At 43.2% G+C, this 16,707-nt stretch overlaps 1 protein-coding gene across 1 annotated transcript; it reads right to left on the bottom strand.

The window, feature by feature from the left end:
* Window positions 1–1,742: 1,742 nt before the first annotated feature.
* figla (folliculogenesis specific bHLH transcription factor) lies at window positions 1,743–11,030 on the bottom strand. The gene is made up of 6 exons (XM_061037267.1): window positions 10,639–11,030; window positions 7,553–7,699; window positions 7,332–7,421; window positions 5,580–5,732; window positions 4,144–4,207; window positions 1,743–1,921 (listed from the first exon to the last, which is right to left on the bottom strand). Exons 1-5 carry the CDS (start codon window positions 10,822–10,824, stop codon window positions 4,190–4,192), a joined length of 594 nt encoding a protein of 197 aa, XP_060893250.1. The 5' UTR covers window positions 10,825–11,030; the 3' UTR covers window positions 1,743–1,921; window positions 4,144–4,189.
* Between the last annotated feature and the right edge of the window lie 5,677 nt (window positions 11,031–16,707).

Here is a 16,707-nt window from a genome sequence, read left to right on the forward strand (position 1 = left end):
AACGCAACTAAGACTTCTTAGAATCTGTTTATAATAAAAGTTAAAGTAACTGAAATAATCCATTAAAAATGATCAAAACAGAACTGGAATATAAAAAAGACAGGTATATGTGAACATTGTGACATTAAGCCAAATAAATAGATATTAATTAAATGTAAAGAGTTGAGTAACATTAGATAAGAAGAGACTTAACTTATGGGAAAGCAGCAGTAAATAAACATGTGCTGTTTTAGAACAGGTGTCATGGTTATTCTGAGAGAATGAGACACACATTGTGAACATGTACTGAACTGAAGTATAAATACAGGGAGGCCTAAGAGTTATCACACGTCTGTCACTTTATTCCTCTGTGAAACATATTTGACAGCAGCTTTCCTGAGATGGTTGCTACCGGGAGATGCTGATGTTAATGCAACATTATTATAATCAAGTTGTAGAATGAGATGCTGTCAGAGGTCCATTCAGCATGATTGTTGCTTCTAGTTTTGACACCTTGATTTGATTGAACATGATTAAGACCTGACTAAACATTTGAAAACAAACAGTTAAAGGAGCAGTATGTAACTCTGACCCCTGGGGTTTAAAATGGGTACTGCAGTCTAAATTCTAAGCATTATAGAGAGCTGTCTCCCCCCTCCTCTCTAGAGTCGATGCTCACACAGGTCACCATGTGGTGGACACTGAAGCTTCAGTGTTTATCCAGCTCTGTATGGGTCTGTAAACCTTTCTGTGTTCTAACCTCTCTCCATTTTTCAAAAACATCTCCAATATTGATCCTAGTTTGAGCACGTTTCTGCTCGTGGAGCTTATTAGAAACATGCAGAGGCTTTTTAGGTCGGGTACAATCACTTCTATCTGAACCACTTCTCTTGCCCGCTTCCATCACTGCAACACCTGTTGACCTGATAACTGCTCTCATATCTGGTAAACTGAGGGGCGTCCAAAACGTGTGGGGGTGTCTTAAAACCGCCAACCTTCTCTGGTCCAAACAAATCCAGAGCATTCAGGAGCAGAATCTAAAGTTAGAAGGAGGACATACTGGCTGCTGCATTGTTGTCAGAGAAGCCAGTCCTCTATCTCGCTCTGTGTGTGGGAAATCCAACCCCCCCTCCTTCCCTGAGTCTCCTGGCTTCAGAGTAAATCAAGGCTGCCAGCTCACCTCACCTATGACGTCCCTCTGAGAACCATGGAGCCGACTGGGGCGTGTTGATTCCTCACCACTCCTGATAGTTTTGACTGTGTTCTGAAAAATTCTAAAAAAGTTTCCTTTGTTTAAGCATTTATTTAGTTCATGTTTTATTTACTGTGTTTTGTTTAATTTGCATATGTTTTAATGGTGCCACTTCTGAATTGTGACTACACACTGAGGCTCCTGTCAGACGGGGATTCAAACCAGGAACCTCCTCGCTGTGAGGATACGGAGCTAACCACTGCACCTCCATGAATCCCTTGACATTAAACCCTTTTTTCCCTTTGTTGTCAGATAAACCAGTTGGAACTATAGAAAATAAAGGATTGAACTGGAGCTCTGTATTTGTGCTCCTTCGTCCGCTGTTCTCTGCCACTCTGAAATATTCATCAACAACAGCCAAATATATGAATTCATTCACAGTATTTTATATATATAAGGAAAGCTAAAAAAAAAAGGTTGTCTGAATGTCCATTCATAATCAGTGAGCATCTTTTGAACAGTGAAATGATGAAATACTGAGTTAGAAAATCCAAGAAAACAGAAACTAAAGCAGATTTGAAGGATTTATTTCAGGGCTGTCAAGGTTACAGTTTTATGTAAATAAAAATAAAAGCACATACATATCGGCTTATAAATTATAAAGGTGAAAAGTGAAAATAAAATTAAATAAAATTGCATTTTTCTTCATTTTCTTCATGGATAAATCCGTTTCTTCAAAGCAACAGGCCCCTGAAAGTGAAACATAACAAACAGCTTTAATAGAAAGAACACGATTCATCAAGTTATTAACCACTTCCTGTCCGCTTCACCAACACTGAACGACTCTGCTGCGAGTGTGTTAACTTCACACACACACACATCAAGTGACAGCAGCACAATAGCACACGCCTGACTCCACATACAGTGATGAACCAGCAGAGGGCGCTGTAACAACGTGTATCATATCAGCTCCTGTGTCGTTGAAAATAAAGCATGAAGGAGTCTGATGTAGTGGAAACATCTGTGTCAGTGTGTCTTTACGTTTGGAGTCAGTGTGGTGATGAAAGGGACACAATATCATCACTTACACACTGGACCGCTGCAACAGTCTCATCTACGCTTCATCGTTAAAAAAAACTCAAGAAACTACAATATATCCAGAATTCTGCCACTCGCTTTGCCACACACTCCCGTCTGCACCCGTGACCTCATCACCCCCGTCGTTAATAACCTCAGCTGGCTCCCTATCTTCCAGCATATACACTTCTAACTCCTCATCATCACCTGCAAAGTCCTCCCTGACCTGAACTCTAAACTAAACTCTGCATGCAGAGGGGGCTGAGGGTCTTCCAAGATGTTCTTTGTCTTCTGAGTGGCCAAGATCATTCAAGTCAATGCTGACAATCTTTTGGCAAAGTTTAACAATATTCCCCAGCGCTGGTCTGTGATCGTAAAAAGCCTCTAGAAGTTTTATCATGACATACTGTGGCTCATGGGCGGCTGTGGCTCAGTGGTGGAGTCGGTCATATCTCGACTGGAAGGTCGGGGGTTAAGTGACATGCAGCTGAGAGACGAGCAGCCACACTCTGAAGGTCACTCTATCCACTTTAAATGTGTCTCTGTCGACTAAAGTACAGTTCATGTTGTCGTTTGGTCATTACTTGTCGTTATGTAAATGTGTTTACATGTGAACCATCAACCTTTCCAGGGGATATTTATATTCCTTAATGTGCACTGTCCCCATTTAAAAATAAAATAAATAACTATATCCTTTCTGACCACACGGGGGCAGCATTTGTATACTCAACAGACCCACAAACTTCAGTCAGCTTCAACCACCATGACTTCAAATCCTCCTTATAATAAGACATTAAACTACAGCTACGATGACATCATTGTGTTGATATTTTCTTTGTTTGAACAACAGCAGTTTAACAGGATAGTGAAGACAGCCAGCTTAAGTTTTTTTGAATTGAAAAAATTGTTTTTTTTTGTTTTTTTTACTGGCGCCCCTCTCCCGTTCGTGCAGGAAACTTAAGGCTCAGTCCCATTTCACCCCTTACCCCCACCACTTACCCTGACCCCTACACTTTGCACGTTCACATGTAGGTGTAGGGTTGAAGTGTTCAGGCTATTTTGCCCTCTAAAACAGAGTCATCTCCCAGAATGCACTGTGCATCACCGGCAAAAATGACAACTGAGATCTGAAAATGACGACAACATTAACATTAACTTAGTTTGATGATGTTCCAATGAACTGTGCTCCGTTTCTTTTGAAAAGGCATGAAGACAATATTCTTTCCTTTTATGTCATTTCAGCCGATGACCATTAATGACGGATCAGGCTCTTGAAGGGTTGTCTTATAGGGGAAAGATTTCACCACTAGTCTGTTCAAAGGGGTAAAGTGGCACTCCAAAACGAGGGGTAGGGCTAAGTGGTGGAGGTAAGGGGTGAAAAGTGTAACTGAGCCTCACAATCAGCGCTGTGCTCTCAAGGCCTCGGGCTCCAACCACCCATCTCACAAACTGTTTGACCGCCTCTCGTCAAGCAGAAAGTACCGGGGCATTTCTGCTACATCGAGCAGCATGCCCAATAGTTTCCTTCCACAGGCTGTCAGGATCATTAACAAACTGCCCCCTCCCCCTCCTCTGTCACACTCAGTATCAGAGGGGCATGTGCTGCACTCACACTTTAAATCCACATGAGTCTATGTGCTACATGTGTTTCTTTCTGTCACACTGCTCGGAGCTGGTTCAACAACATTTTGTCTTTTTTCTTTTGAAATCTGCAGACACATGAGAAAAAAGACAAATACGTGGAGTCCTGAATCTTGAACTGTGGTGGGTTTGATGGGTGCAGAGGAGGACAACAGAGGAAGGGGGGGGGGGGGGGGTAGTGTCTCTCGTGTGCTTCAGCAGAAAGGCAGGACAGGCTGTACAGTTTTTTAAGTTAGGAAACAGGATGCCACTACCTGTCAGATCTTCAATATAGATCCAAGCCTTCTGCTCGTCCCCCGATCAGAAAGGTTGAGACATCTGCGGAGAGGAGGACAGGTTATGTTTCTTTTTCTGACGGTATAAAAGAAAGGACACAAGTTTTATTTCACATTGCATGTGCTTATGTTCATGACAGTGGATCAGTCTGTAGGGACTTGAGTCTAGAACCAGTTCAAGTCCTGGTGTGGACCAAATCTGGAAGTTGGTCTGGTAGCTGGAGAGGTGCCAGTTCACTTCCTGAGCACTGTTGAGGTGCCCTTGAGCAAGGCACCGAACCCCCACCAGCTCAGGAGTGCTCTCTGTGTGCAGCCCCTCCCTCACTCTGACATCTCTCCATCAGTTTGTCCACAGGATCCTGTTTGTGTGTGTAGCATGTTCAACAACAGAGTGTCCAATTGAATTTCCCCTCGCAGGATTATTAAAGTATTCAATTATTATTTTCTTATCGGGGGTCGTTTGAACCTTGAACAACCGCTTGAGGAGAAGTTAAAATGTCAACAGCTGGTCGTACAGATAAGAGTGAAAAGACATGACGACACACGTGTTGGAACTATAAGGTCTCGTATTGCTCTCATCCTCATCACCGTGAATTAGACAATCAGAGGAAAAGGGTCTCTTGTGTGAGGACGATTTTCAAAGCCACAATCAAACATTTTTACGCTGATTGCAGATGTGATTATATTCCTGGCAGATCATTTCAGAGATTTTAATGTACACCGGCTTCTCCTGATTGCCTCCGTTGAAGGGCCTCACTCAGAGAGGAGAGGAAAGGAGAAGAGAAGAGAAAAGGAGAGGAGAGGAGAGGAGAGGAGAAGAAAAGAGAAGAGAGGAGAGGAGAAGAAAATAGAAGAGAGGAGAGGAGAAGAAAAGAGAAGAGAGGAGAGAAGAAAAGAGAAGAGAGGAGAGGAGAGGAGAAGAAAAGAGAAGAGGAGAAGAAAAGAGAAGAGAGGAGAGGAGAGGAGAGAAGAAAAGAGAAGAGGAGGGGAGAGGAGAGGGGCTGCGTGTCATATTCGTTTATTTTTCTCATCCTATCCTATCCTATCCCCCCCCCCCGAGGCGTTCTGTATAAAACACGTTTCTGCCCGCTCTTAATGAATTGACGTCAGACGTTAACTAGGAGAGATGCCTGGAAGGAGCCTCGGATGTTATGATTGAAATTCTAACATCTCTTTATTGAAATGTGAATTTGTAACAAGTGGTTGACGTGATAGAAACAGGCAGTAATCATGGTGTAACCGCCGCTATGTCAAACTTATCAGAGTGAGAATTAGCTTCATCTCCGTCTGCGTCAGGATTCAGGTTTTTCCCTGCTGCACGTCTGACATCTCAATTATCGCTCCACTACACTCCAGCTCCGAGGATCAGGATCAGAGAGCATGAAATTCAACACAACATGAGTGGAATGAGTTACCGAGCTTTGATCGGGAGCTACTTGGATGATGAACTGGTATGAAGGCATCACGCAGTGTTGCAGCACCAGTCTGCTCATGTCTCCGTCCTCCGTTACCGGTTCCGGGGCCAAAGTGAATCCGTCTTCCATGTGCTCCTCCGACATGTCCAGCAACTGTCAGGAAAAAAAGCATAGAAAAAACAGAGCCTGATATCAGAATACACACCTGATTCAGTCATGAAGAAAGAGAATCCATGACAGATTTAGATTAAAGGTCCAATCAGTGAGATGTGTAGTGAGTGAAATGATAAAGTGATCTTACTATATGATCAGACATTAAGGAAACATGCTATGTTGAAGTGCTGGCTTCTCTGACAACAATGCAGCAGCCAGTATGTCCTCCTTCTAACTTTAGATTCTGCTCCTGAATGCTCTGGATCTGTTTGGACCAGAGAAGGTAGGCGCTTTTAAGACACCCCCCCACGGCTGTTTTGGACGCCCCTCAGTTTGTCAGATATGAGAGCAGTTATCAGGTCAACAGGTGTTGCAGTGATGGAAGCGGGCAAGAGAAGTGGTTCAGATAGAAGTGATTGTACCTAAAAAGCCTCTGCATGTTTCTAATAAGCTCCACGAGCAGAAATGTGTTCAAACTAGGATCAATATTGGAGATGTTTTTGAAAAATGGAGAGAGGTTAGAACACAGAAAGGTTTACAGACCCATACAGAGCTGGATAAACACTGAAGCTTCAGTGTCCACCACATGGCAACCTGCGTGAGCATCGACTCTAGAGAGGAGGGGGGGAGACAGCTCTATAAAATGTTTAGAATTTGAACTGCAGTTACATACTGCTCCTTTAAGAGCTGCTGTTTATACTCAAATATAGGAAAGTAAATTGAATTCATATCAACAAGCTTCTGAGTGTTTCGGTTTGAGTCAGCAGCTTGTCGATACAAAGCACAACACTTCAGTGTGTCCACCTTTAAAATAAAAGCACTAGATGTCATATTGTTTCCAAGGGGAGGCTGAATTCTTGTGATTATTTAATGTGAGCGCGCTACAAGCCGACTTAACGGTTAAACTTGGTCACCCATCGCTTGTTAGCTCCAGAGAAGTTTGTAGCACCTCTAGAAAAATATGAAAATCCAGGAAAATTTAAACAACTTCCAGGTTAAAACAAAATGACATTTAGGATGTTTTTACTGTCGTCAAATGTCAAAACGGGTCAAGGCGGACCCGAACAGCAAGTAAAGGTTAAATGTAGCTCTAGTTTTTGGTTCTTAACAGAAATAAACACCATTAAACTAAATGTTCAGTTCTTAATCATCACATCACTCCAATTTTAGCCTGAGTTCTTATGATGGTTCTTGTGTTGCCTGGGTTCTTATGATGGTTCTTATGATGGTTCTTATGATGGTTCTTGTGTTTCCTGGGTTCTTGTGATGGTTCTTGTGATGGTCGGGTTATATATGTCTGTTGGGTATCGTGCACTTTGGGTTCTTTTCTGTTGAATTGTATTTCATTATTTTTAGTATTTTGCGTTTGTTATGTTCTTGCTGTTGTTTATGTTCTTCTGTGTTTGGTTTAGTTTGTTCTTGTTTTTACTGTTTGTCAAAGCACTTTGTAAACCTGTGTTTTTAAAAGGTGCTATATAAATAAAGTTATTATTATTGTTAATGTCTCTTGATCAAATAGGCGGGTGCATTGTTTGGAGTCAAAGCGCTACGACCTCCGATAGGAAGGTTAGTCATAGCTTCAGGGTGGAAAACACTCACATCATCGACTCTCCAAAGGTCACCCCCCAAGCCTTCACTTTGGCCATAAGTGATTGCATTCTTTAAGAAATCAGTCCCACTGCTTTCATCCTAAGAAAAAAGAAAATTACAAGAATCAACATTTCAGAGTGCAGGGTACAGGTAAGTGGCAGTGCTCACCTTGGGAGACAGGATATTTTTATATTTTCTTTAACAGGAGTGGTGGTGAACGTGCCACTTACTCTGTCAGTGTCCTGCAGAACTGCAACAAGCAATCGGATGTATTCAGTGGCTGCTTTGAGTGTGTCCACTTTACTCGGCTTGCGGTCTGGGCGCATCAGAGGGACCATGCGCTTCAAGCGGGAGAACATCGTGTTCAAGTTCCTGATCTGCACAGAAAAAAATTATTCATCATGAGACATTCAGAAGTTACAGCCTCCGTACATGGTGCGCGTGCACTAACCACTGTGCCACCAGCACCCCGGCGGGTATTCTTTTAAACTGAGTTTTTTCTCCTCCTCTTGTGTACACACGCTCAGTTCTCAAAAACATCTTCGTCCACATGAACGAGTTACAGCTGTCATGAGTTTGCAAAGTCAAAAATGACATGCTAATAAGATTTCGCCAATTCCTCTCCAACGACCATTTTGTTTTACAAAGTTGTCCATTCAGGCGCCTCTGCCTCTCACCATAATAAGAGCGCTATTTTGGTAAGGAGAGTTTTCAGTGTCTAAGGTCAAAGACTATAATTTAAAGAGAGTCCTGAGACAGGAAGCAGCACAACAAACAAGTGACAGACATAAAACCAGATCAACATGTCCTGAGTCTCAGAACAGATAAGTCATTATTCAAAGCATCTACAACCTGAAGCATCGTCCTCCAACACCTTCAAACTACTTTTCAAAAGGTTTCAAGAGAGCAGCTCAGACACAGATCATCCTGCAGGAGCAGCGTTCCTCAAACTCCTCTTCCCCATTTCAAGACGAGATAACAGCAATGCATTTTGTGACTGGGTTGCAGAGCTGAAGACTGAAGCTTCCAGCGCTTTTTAGCATGAAAACAGTCACACAAGTAGATTCATAAACATAAAGGACATGCCAATACGTTTGTCTATGCATAGACAGTGCAGGCCAGCTGACTGGATCATACAGAGTACAGCAATGAGTCAAGGTGCTAAGATTTGATATGAACATCAGCACACCATGATTTACAATATCCAAAGATTTTAAGCACTGAGAAGATGCATGCATATATAAAACATCGGGGCATGAAAGAAGCAGCAACAAGTCGTTTTTTAAAGAACACATATTATCCCCCTCCTCCACCTTTTCAAACAGTCCCCTGTGGTCTAAATGAAACATCTGTGCTGTGCTTTGGTCAAAATAAAACATGAATCAAGCACCAGAGGAGGTTTGTGACCCTGTATAAACCAGCTCTCTCAGAACGCTCCGTTTTGGTGTGTGTGTCTCTTTAAATGTAATGACCCCCCCTGAGTTTTCCCAGTAGACATCATGAGAATAAAAATGGCAGACTTGCGCAAAAGTATTGTTCTAGGCTGGGGGTGGAGATACCAGGGGAGGGGAGTTTTTTTATACCAGAATCCCACTGTGACATCACAAGGAGAGCAAATCTGACTTAGGGAAAGGCGATCTCGTTGTTCTGACAATCCGACCACATTTCCACTAGGCCACGTCATTAAATGCGACGGGCCGGTGGAGGTTAATGACGTGGGTCCGCCGTGTTGATACTACAATGTTCCGAAAATGGACTACAGAAAACGCATCTAAAAAACTTTCCCCTGTGCCTTCTGACCGGTGAAATAATCCTAATCACCACAAGGTTGGGATTGATATAAAAGCAATATAAGCTACCAGGCTACAAGTAAGAAAAGTGAAACCATCAGCTTCCTGTCCACTCAGAAATCAACATCAACATAAATATGATTGTATGAAATTAATTATTACATTAATGCAAGATATACATAATGTTTTATACAAATGTACAACTGCACAAAGCATTCTTAAGTGAATGAAATATGTTGATTAAAACATAATCTGTGTCACTTTACGATCATCGTTAATGTTCGTGAACAGTCAGATGCGCGACTCGCTTTAAATGTTGCGGCCGAAAGGAATTGTGGGGCGGCATATCTCATCTCCTTTGGTAAAGGATGGTCCAGTGTATCCTATGCTAAAGGAGGTTATAAAGGAAGCATTGACCCACCTTTCCTTAGCTTTTAGAGAATTCGAACGGCTCTTATCATGGCCGCCACTTAAATGCTTCCGGGTCATTTCACTCAGTTAGGAACCTTCCTAAGCAAAAATGACAATTCGAACGCACCCTAACTTTCAGTCAACCTAACAACAGGCTGAGAGCTGGAGCTGAGGCGGGTTTTAAACCTCCTGACAAACCGTTACACCCCGCCCACCTGTCAATCAGGTCAGCTACACAACTAACTATGGATAACACTTATCGTTTATAAAATCAAAAATGAAGCCGTTTAACCGTACAGTGTGCCAGTGATGAAAATAACTAATCAGACATATTTTTTGTTTTTGTACCAGGCTGTAAACACGTAAACAGGCTTTTTTCCCCTGTCGTGTGTTTGTGGCTTCCTGTGTTTATCCAGCAGCCAGCCTCTAGTGGACACTCGACGAACTGCAGGATTTTACACTTCCACACTGGCTTCATTTTTCAACCCCGGAGGTTGTTGCTGCTTCTTTGCAATACGAGGGGCTCCAGCTAGTGGTTTAGAGCCAGCTCATCTGCGCTCTCATTGGAGGATGTTAAATGACTTGGAGGCAGACACATCTGGCTGTAGATGTTCTCCCTGGATGATCTAGACAAACATTTGCAGTTTAGATTTGTTATTTGTGTCTTTTCATGTATGTACAGTATGCTCGTTGTTTGTCTGAAACTTTATAAATTGAGCTGCTGCCCTGGGGCGCTGGTAGTCTATTGGTTGGTACCCCCCCATGTATAGAGGCTGTGTTCTTGTACAGGCGTGTGGTCTGGGCTCGAACCCGACCTGTGACTCCCTTCCCTGATTTATGACTCTATCCACTGTCCTATCTCTACATTACAGGCATAAAAACAAATTGTGCTGCTAACTGTCTGGACCAGGACCCATAAAAATCCTTTATTTCTAACAGGACTGATGGACAACCCTTCCTTACAAACATGTTTTTTGTCTCTGTAGTCCACTGGCATTCACAGCTAAAGTTATGACATGCATTAAAAGGGATAAGCTACAACAGATGTTAGCAAAGCATTAAACAGAACTGAACCATTAGTGGATAAAAAAAAGTCGTTTCCAACACACACTCACTCTTAGTCTCTCCTTGGCGTTGACCAATTCTCGCTTTTTCACGGTTTCATGAAAGTCTTCGGCGACAAAGTAGCAGCCGTCCTTCCCTCGTTTGAACTTCTCGATGTTGCTGTACACAGGTAGAGCAGACTCACCTGTCAGCCGCTTCAAAATGTCGCTCATGAGTTCCTCCTCCGGTACCTTCATTTCTTTAACGAGTGAAGCCTTACACACATATAAGTTACATGTTTATCTGAAGCCTACACAGGGCATGTCGTCATGTACACAAGAAGAGGTCCGCGGAGCGAACACACACACACACACACACACACACACACACACACACACACACACACACACACACACACACACACACACACACACACACACACACACACACACACACACACACCTGTGCCGAGTGTGTCTCATTAGGAGCCTAACCCCGAGGTGCGTTCATGTGTGTCACACACACACACACACACACACACACACACACACACACACACACACACACACACACACACACACACACCACCAGCCTATCCGGAGTCATCTCATCAATCTCTGCCTTATTAGCCATCAGTCCTGGAAAGAATGGCCTGGTAGTGGTTAAATAAAACAGATAGAATAGAATAGAACTTTATTTGTCCACAAAGTGGAACATTGTCTTTGGCTTCACAAGAACTAGACAGAAAAAACATGATGACAAACAAGACAACATTCAAGCACAGCAGGAAACCAGGAGAGCGCCTGTAGTCCTCGACAACATCACAGTCAGCACGGTTCATGAATTTAAAATAATAATTTAGTATAATAATAAGCCAGAAGTTATAGGTTTAAAAACAGTCATTTCATAAAACAATGTGCAGTTAGAGTTGAGGGGGGTCGTTTTTTTCCTTTATGAATTTAATAATTTTATTGCATTTGGTACACATGATTTTTTATACACATTTTTTGTGGCTCTTGGCAGATGTGTGATTTTAGAATGAAATGGAACGTAAAAGGTGAGAGGCGAACATGTTGTCACTCCTGCATCCTAAGAAGAGGCAGACACGTGTCTAATATTCCTATAGGCCTATTTATTTAAATTACATTTTGAATCTATATATATTTTGAAAAGGTCATAAAAAGCAGAATGCGCGGGTGACAGTTTATTTCTGTACCTGCAGACAGGTTACAGGTACATGCACAGTCAGACATGACAGGGGCTTGAACACCTGATGGGTTGCAGCAATGTGTGAAATCACGTCCACGTCAACCTTTTTTATTTGTCAGACATAAATAAAACATTTATGTAGCGCTTTATGGGTAAGAGAAGGCTGATGCGTATTAATAGGCAGAGTGTGCGAAACTGTAACACATGAATGCAGGAGAAATCAAGTATGTGGAACAAACTGACATGAATCTATTACAGGAAAGGGAGAGTGAAAGGAGGAGGAGAGAGGAGAGGAGGAAAAGGGAGAAAGGAGGTGAAGGAGGAGAGAGACAGGAGGAGAAAGGAAAGGAGGAAGACAAGAATGAAACGATGAGAGAGAGGATGTGAAGGAGGAGAGACAGGAGGAGAAAGGAAAGGAGGAAAAGGGAGAGAGAAAGGACAGTGAAAGGAGGAGTAGAGAGAAGAGGAGAGTGAGAGGAGGAAAAGGGAAAAAGGAGGTGAAGGAGGAGAGATAGGAGGAAAGAGGAAGAGGAGGAAAAGGGAGAGAGAAGGGAGAGTGAAAGTAGGATTGAGAGGAGGTGAAGGAGGAGAAAAAAGGAGAGAGAGAAGAGGAGAGTGAGAGGAGGAAACAGGAGCATTGAATGGAGCGGCGCTGACGGACCACAGTGTGCACAAATGTGGAAATTGGCAAAAATATGTCGGCAGAACCTGATGTCTGGTTTGGTGCAAGTCTCACAAAGTTCTCGTAACCAGGAAACCACGTCTGAGGATTACACCAACGTCTTGTCCAACATCTTAAAATGATGTGTTTTTATTTAAATATGGATGAGCAGAAGAGATCTCCTTTAACTTGTAAACACGTTCTTCTTCAGGCTGATTCCATCACTTTGAATGATTCAAGAGGGCAGGTCATCTTTGCACCGCAGCAGCAGTTGGTGTGATCGGAGAAACTCCAGTATGTAGTTTAAATCTGATGATGACAACCTGAAATCACCCAAGAGAGCATACTACTCCAAAAGACAAACCAGAAGAAGTGTAACTCCGACTGTAATCATGTGTGAGTTATTTAACTCTTAACATTTATGATTTTTGGCTCTGCGCGTCTTTAAACAGAAACCACACGTCATGTTTCTATTTTTAAGGTTTCTTCTTTACTTCTTACTTTACCTGATTCTTTTGATTTGCTCATCCATAATTTGTTAGAGGGATGGAGGTTCTGTTTGTCATGATGATGTTCAGATTAGAAACTAGCATGACAGTCTTATGCAATCACTCTTCTTTTCTGCTATCGCTGCTTCTCCGCTTCACCCATTTCTTTCAGATTTCATCCTTGAACCATCACCCCATTTTCAGAATCCATTTTGCTTAGGCGAGACCAGCAGGTGAGTCTGTGTCCGTCAGGGAGATAAGACTCTGTGGAACGGGGACTTCAGAGCTTGACAACACTGAATGTGCTCAGAGCAGATAACAGCGTTACAGTCGACATTTAAGGTTATTTTTGGATCGTATTTTATCTCTCTCTGATGGTTGACGGTTTGTTTTCAGTGATCTGTCAGAGCATGCTCCTGGTACAGGCTCTTATGATATCACAGGGACTATTGCAACCCCTTACTGGCAGCTCTTCCTACATGCACTATCAAATCCCAGCAGACAATCCAGAACGCAGCAGCACAACTCGTCTTCAACCTTCTTAAAAGAGCACATGTCACTCCGCTGTTCATCTCCTTACACTGGTTCCCAGTTACTGCTCGTCAAGTCTTCAGCCTGCAGTGCATGTATACCCCCAGTTCTCCGCACTGCTGCATTTCTGGACATCTTCAAAAATCTCCTCAAACACCACCTACCCCTCAAAGCATTCAGCCTCAGTTAACACTCCCCCCCAGCACACACTTCTTTTTCCTTCATTTGTTTGTTTTGTGCTATTTTCTCTCCTTTGTTTGTGTTTTATTTCTCTCTTGTTGTCTCCCATTACGGCCCCCCGTTTTGTACTATTGTTAAGCGTCCTTGAGTTTCTTGAAAGGCTCTTTATGAATCCAAGCTATTATTATTATTCATCACAAGGTCGTGCGGCCTACTTCTGCGGTACAGCGTTAAGGCCAGCCTGTATTTCTTGTGCTTTAAAGGCTTTATATGTGATTTTTCACACTTAAATGTATAAATCAAGTATATCCTCTGAAAATAACTCTGTGAGTCATGACTGTCTACAATGGGTGTAACACCCGAGTCCCACTGTCTGTGATGTTTTCAGAGTTTTCAGAGTCCTATCTTCACTTTGTTTACATCGCCAGGACGGCCGGCTGACTCCTCCCCTCATGTATAAAAGTTGTTTAATTGAGGGACTAGAGAAAAGAAGAATAACATACTGTACTCACTGCTTAACTGTGTTTCTAGATCACACTCATTTCAGGTAAATTTACATGCAGTGTGAAGATACGAGCATAATAAAGATCACTAGCATTAGCATGCTAACACAACAATGCAGCGCAAGTTGTTTTGGTTTCATGCTGGTGCTCAAGGGCGACATCTGCTGGATCAAAAAATCACATATAAAGCCTTTAATAAAGATTATTTCCTCATGTGCAGACAGTGTACTATTCTGTTTCTCTTCCTGCTCAGGATCACCAACATGCCCCCTTCAGGCCCTGACACCAAGGCCGTCAGTGAGCAAAGGTATTCCTGGAGGCGTCCATGTTGCTTTTCCAAATTGCAACTGGAACGCAGTTACTCCAGTTCTCCTCTCAGGTTCAGGAAAGCCCCTTGTGCTGCTGTAGTATCCATGCTTTCACCCATTAGTGTGGTTTCTCCTTATTTGTCTCCTCCACCTCTTCTTTTCTTTTTACACTAAAAGACCAAGAACTGACAACGCCAGCGCCATTTTTACCTTTTTATCAGACATCTCCATTAGTAGTCTACCTATAATACAAGTGGTGAGTAACAGCGGTGTGAAAATGGTCTTCTTGTATCATAACAACAGTTTATTTATAACGTCTGCTCGGTGTGTCAGGGCCTTTAAGCTCATCAGACTCTGGATCATCAATTCAGCCACCCCGCCGCCTGTCCATGTCCCATTCTCCCTCACTCACACACCAAACAGCATCCTGCTGTGCGGTGTTTGGCTGTTACCGATGTCCTGCTGAGATAATGACATCACAGCATCATTCACACACACACACACACACACACACACACACACACACACACACACACACACACACACACACACAATCACACACACCTGCTGTACATCCCATCAAATGGAATATTTGTTTTCTCTTTTTGTGTTAGACCTTTGCTGTTAAGTAAACAAACACATTCAGAAATATATGCCGGTCTTTTCTAAGCTTCCTTATATTTATTATTGATCTGCTCAGTGGGTCTCTGCTTCAGAGTAAAGTTTTTTATCTCGGCTGGACAAAGTGCTTTGCAAAACTTTGCAAAACAGGAGAACAGTGTGTATCTTCCCAAATCTTCCGACCCTAACCCTAACCCTCATCTATACAGATATCAGCACCACTTTCATCGTACTGTATTTATTAGTACCCACATCCCTATCTTCATGTGAAACCATCTCTTTATTTCTCTGTGGGTATCATGAGGGGTCTCTACAGCCTCAGCATAAGATGTTTTTTTGCAAAGTGGCACTCAGTAATGATGAGGATATGATGCATTTACTTCCATGTGATGTGGAGACGGTTTGTTCTGTATAATTTTTCCCTCTCAGATCGACTGCGTCTTTGCTTTGTTGCTTTGAGCCTGTACATATCAGCGTGCAGAGACACACTGTCCATTTGTCATGAAGTGCTTCATGTAGGTTCAGGCTCAAGAGGGCCAAGGCCTGCGTCATCGATGCTTCATGTCCTTATTAGAAGAAGGGAAAATGCCCCAAAAATTGTAAGAGAGGCTGAATCTATGTTTTACTAGATTTGACATGGCCCCTGTTCACCACCCCACTGACACACCTGCAACCACCATCCACTCCACTGCCCCCTCCCCCCTCCTCACAGCCCACGATGGTCAGATGAGGGTCCTTCTTACCCCACCTCCTCTGGCTCCAAGGCTGAGTGCCCTCTCTTGGCGAAGTCAACTCCACTCCCACCCCTCCTGTCATCTCCACCATGCCCCTTCACAGCTGACCATGTTAAGATGAGACTCTGATGGGCCCTGACGGCGTCAGCCCTAAGCCTTTCCCCCCAGCTCTGTGGAGTACTTCACCATGTCTTCAGCTTGAGTTTTCTGAGGGTCCCTGTGCTGTGGAAGACGTCCTGCCTTTGTTCCTATGCCGAAGACAACGCGCCCCAAGGACTACAGACCGGTGGCACCCTAGTGATGTCTAATATCATGAAAACCTTAGAGGGACTCGTCCTGGATCAGATCCGGCCAATGGTCATGCCCCTCTTGGATCCTCCCCAGTTCACCTACTAGCCTCGACTTGGAGTCAAGGATGCCAGCACCTTTCTGCTGAGCTGAGGCTACACACACCTGGACACACTGGACAGCACTGTGAGGCTCATGTTTTTTGACTTTTGGCTTTTCAACTGGATTGTGGACTACTTGACTGGCAGACCTCAGTATTACAACACTGTGAGTCAGATAGAGTGGTCAGCAACACTGGGGTCCCACAGGGGACGGTCCTGTCTCCCTTCCTCCTTCACCCTCTACACCACGGAGTTCAACTACAACACCGAGTCCTGCCATCTTCAGAAGTTTTCTGATGACTCCGCTGTAGTTGAATGTATCAGCAGTGGCGATTCTGGAGTCGGTGGAGTTAAAAATGTTAAAAATAATCTGACACCAACACATTATTTTTAGTGGAAGCTATGTAATTTAAATGTCTCTCCCTCATATTTTAGGCCTAGATGAGCATTATTTACTATTAAATGAGTAAGTGCTGTCAGATGAGGCCCCCTTAGGGAGGTATCCTACTGTCATTG

The sequence above is a fragment of the Labrus mixtus genome, chromosome 5 (genome assembly GCF_963584025.1).
Source record: "Labrus mixtus chromosome 5, fLabMix1.1, whole genome shotgun sequence".
NCBI lineage: Eukaryota > Metazoa > Chordata > Actinopteri > Labriformes > Labridae > Labrus > Labrus mixtus.